The sequence below is a fragment of the Salvia splendens genome, chromosome 3 (genome assembly GCF_004379255.2).
Source record: "Salvia splendens isolate huo1 chromosome 3, SspV2, whole genome shotgun sequence".
NCBI classification, from domain to species: Eukaryota; Viridiplantae; Streptophyta; class Magnoliopsida; order Lamiales; family Lamiaceae; genus Salvia; species Salvia splendens.
Window position 1 is genome coordinate 37,651,480 of NC_056034.1, and position 4,022 is coordinate 37,655,501.

At 39.4% G+C, this 4,022-nt stretch overlaps 1 protein-coding gene across 1 annotated transcript; it reads left to right on the plus strand.

Annotated features, from left to right (window-relative positions):
* Positions 1-1,138: 1,138 nt before the first annotated feature.
* Positions 1,139-3,586, plus strand: LOC121797427 (endo-1,3;1,4-beta-D-glucanase-like). Its single transcript, XM_042196183.1, has 7 exons — positions 1,139-1,506; positions 2,096-2,117; positions 2,364-2,484; positions 2,578-2,668; positions 2,751-2,840; positions 3,054-3,154; positions 3,268-3,586. Exons 1-7 carry the CDS (start codon positions 1,359-1,361, stop codon positions 3,406-3,408), a joined length of 714 nt encoding a protein of 237 aa, XP_042052117.1. The 5' UTR covers positions 1,139-1,358; the 3' UTR covers positions 3,409-3,586.
* The last annotated feature ends 436 nt before the right edge of the window (positions 3,587-4,022 follow it).

Sequence of the window (4,022 nt, forward strand, 5' to 3'; positions counted from 1 at the left end):
GCCAAGCATCCCACGATGATCCTTGAAGCTGTAGCTGACTACCGGCTGTGGATATGGCATGCTTATTTTGGAGTCGCCGGGTCCAACAACGACATCAACGTTCTCCAGTCGTTGCCCCTGTTCAACGCTCAGTGCAATGGCGTTGGTCTCGCTATCAGTTTCGTCGCCAACGGCAACCAGCATAATATGGGGTACTATTTGGCGGATGAGATATACCAAAACTGGCCCGTCTTTGTGAAGTCAATCAAGCATCCGCTCAGACAAAAGAAGACATACTTTGCGAGCCGTCAGGAAGCAGCGCGCAAGGATGTGGAGCGGGCATTTGGTGTGCTCCAGAGTCGGTGGGCGGTTGTGAAGGGTCCTGCACGGCAGTGGTATATTCCCAACATCGGCGATATCATGTACGCATGTATCATAATGCACAACATGATTGTCGAAAATGAAGCTGCGGAACTGACTCAGTGGACCAACGAAGATGATACGGGTGCAAGTCCAAGTCACGGCGTGGCCACCGCGAATGTGAATATGGGGGTACCTCATGGAGAGGTCTCGCGGCTGCGTGCATTTGCCGACATGCGGCAAACAGATGCCCATGTTCGACTTCAGCAGGATATCATCGAAGAGGTTTGGACTCGGAGGGGTTGACGTGATAATGTATGAAGTTTTTTTTTTATTAGTATGTAATTTTTTTTTCGAATCATGTATGTTTTTTCCGATGAAGTTGTTAATTTTTCCCGTTCGTATTCTCGGTCAAATTTTATTTCCGTAAATGTTAATTGTTTTATTTGTAAATGTATGATTTTTTTTAATTGCGGGATGTCCTAGTGGGAAGGGCGATGGGAAGGGCGGATTGTGCAGGGGATGTCCTAGTGACGTGGCAATGGGATGGGAAGTCCTAGTGATGTGGCAGGAGGTGTTTTTGGGATGTGCTAGTGGATGCCATAGTGGGATGTCGCCTCCATGCTCTAAGTCAAGGATAGAGTATTTGATTAGAAAACATATCCATCAGTCTATTCACAAGTCACAATCGATGACGACTCTATACTCTAGAAACCTCTTTCCTTTTACATATATTTTAACTAAAATAATGAGGCCACAGAAAATTGCGGTCCAAGAATTACGTTATTATACAAATATTTACTCCCAATGGAATTTGATTACATATTAATTGGCCACGTATACTGCTAATTCAATCACTCTGATTTTTAATTACTCGCACTATTGGTCAAAGACATTAAAGTATCAATTAATTCTGCATAAATCTTCATCTCAAAATTCTTACTTTGATTAGGTATTTGATTGATACTCTCCAAAGAAATTTTTATTTTGAGACTGAAACAGAAAATTCGAAGAATCAAATGTCAGGAGCTCAGTGTTGTGAGAATCCACCCGCTCCAAGCTCAGGAAGTGGAAGTGGGAAAGTTGAAGAAATTGGAGGCCTTAGCTCCTATGTTTCTGGCCCTGCTGATTCCAACGCTGCTGTAATTTTGATTTCTGATGTTTTTGGTAATATACCCTTGCCTTTCTTCGAATATTTGATTTGGGATTTGTAAAGTTTCTATCTTTTTCCTTTTCCAATCATGCTTGTTTAGATCTTTGCTAATCCACTGTGCAGTTTTATTTTGCCTTGCAAACAAACAAGATGTTATGCAATATTATTTTTGGGGTATGTGTTGATTTACTGCTACTGTTATTTAGGATTGGAGGTGTATTGTTATGTTTTCTTGTTCTAGGGCTCATTTTTCGATATTCTATTGAAGTTTTAGTGATGATTTGTGAGTATTATAACTAGTCCTTGTTCAATGGAGAGTTTTACCTTTGGATTTAGATATTGATTAGCTTCATGAATAGTTGGTGGTATTTTATCAATTGGTGAGTGGAATTTCTTAGGTGTTATTCCAATTTCCAACACAAACACACCACTGAAAGAGAGAGAGAACTTTTATTCATCCCTCTCTCTCTATTGAAAAAGGTTGTTTAGTGTAGTGAAATTGATGTTTTCTGCTGTGTCTATTAACATACTAATAATTTTGTATAGGAATTTAGCATGGATATTTTTGTGTTCTAACTTACTCATTTGGTTTGTTATGTGCAGGATATGAAGCTCCAAATTTAAGGTACTTCCCATGAACTTCTCACTAATTACTTTTCTTGATTTTGCTCTGTGAAAAATTTTCAACTTGTAATGCGCTTGTGAATTTTATATGATAGCATGGCTACCGGCTTATAGTTGGTAGTGTTAATAGGAAGGACCAGTGTTCTCTCGGGCTTCTGTTCATAATTAGGATTTTGTTTTGCCTGATATGTTGATACACAATATGAATTCATATGATATTAATTAATATGGCATTTCAATGATATAGGAAGCTTGCGGACAAAGTTGGGGCTACTGGATTTTATGCCGTGGTGCCAGACTTCCTCCACGGAGATCCCTATGTACCTGAACAGAAGCCGATTACTGAATGGCTTAAAACTCATGGACCTGTGAGTAAGCCTTTTCGCTTTTGAATCGATCAATCAGCTCTCCTTTTTGTAGAATTGAAGTTTATATAAATGACATTACTTCTGCTTTTGTAGGATCAAGGATTTGAAGATGCAAAGCCAGTTATTGAAGCTCTGAAAAGCAAAGGGATAACCAAGATTGGAGCTGTCGGCTTCTGCTGGGGAGGTTAGTTATGTTTTACTTATTCGGTTACACAAATTTTATTCACTTTCATGAATTTATGACCATGACTGTAATCTTGTTTCAGCCAAGGTGGTTGTGGAGCTGTCTAAGTATCCTTATATCCAAGCCGGGGTGTTGATCCATCCTTCTCTTGTCTCGGTAGAAGATATTCAGGGTAAAACTATTTAGTTTTAAATGTAGACATTTCAGTGACTCACCTATATTGGTATGTTTTGTATTATCACTTATTTGTATCATATGCTATTTAATAAAACATGGGAGTGAGGTGTATGCTGGCTCTTAACCTTCCTCCGTTTTTATATAAGAATGCATGAAGAAACAAGACGAGTAATCCTGATAAAAAATTCTACACTATCTCAATTCTCAGGAGTTAAGGTCCCATTATCAATACTTGGAGCTGAGATTGACCATATATCTCCACCGGAGGTTGTCAAACAATTTGAAGCTGCCTTGAACTCAAAGCCTGAGGTAAAAAGCCGGAGTCTTTTTTGCAGTTCCTTTACTCTTGCTCAATTTCTTGCAAACTCCGTAAGACATAAATAGAGTTTTGGCAAACATTAATGACGATCTCGATTGTGCAGGTGGATAGCTTTGTGAAGATATTCCCAGGATGTTCACACGGTTGGTCCGTGAGGTACAAAGGCGAAGACGAAGGAGCAGTGAAGAGTGCTGAGGAGGCTCACAAAGACATGCTAGCGTGGTTCATTAAACATCTCAAGTAAATTTGCATCACCATTTTATTGTTTCTCTGTCTACTGTTAGCAGATTGTAATATATCAATAATCTGTGATGAATTTTGTTGTTACTGGAATCTTGATGTTTTGGGGGGAAATAATGTGAGCTTTTGTGTAACGCAAACCACGTATTACAATATTTTTAAGTTTATTTGTTGTTGTCGGACTTAGTTGGAGTTTAATTTACTAATCATATATTTAAATTGAACCGAATAATCTGGGACAATTAGAGAGAGCATCGGTAACGGTTGAAGTGGGAAGGTTCCCTGTGAGGTGGGGTACCTCTTTGTGGTGGGATACCCATACCCGGCCCTGGTGAGCGGTGCTCGTTGTGAAGGCGACATAGGAGGACTAGGGAGTTGGGGTTGGTAGGGTTCGAATTATTATTCAAAGTTTCTCATTTGTTCTCAAGGAAGGGGTCATCTTCCTTAGGACGGATGGAATACTAGGTACCCCAATTTTATGAAAGTCCATAACGACCTGCATGTCTTGGGGGGCATTTTCGATGGAAAAATAGGTCAAATAGTGAAAAAGAACCAGTGATGAGATTGTCGTTCAAAGACTATCTATGATATTTTTAATATTTAGGATTATTTATGTAT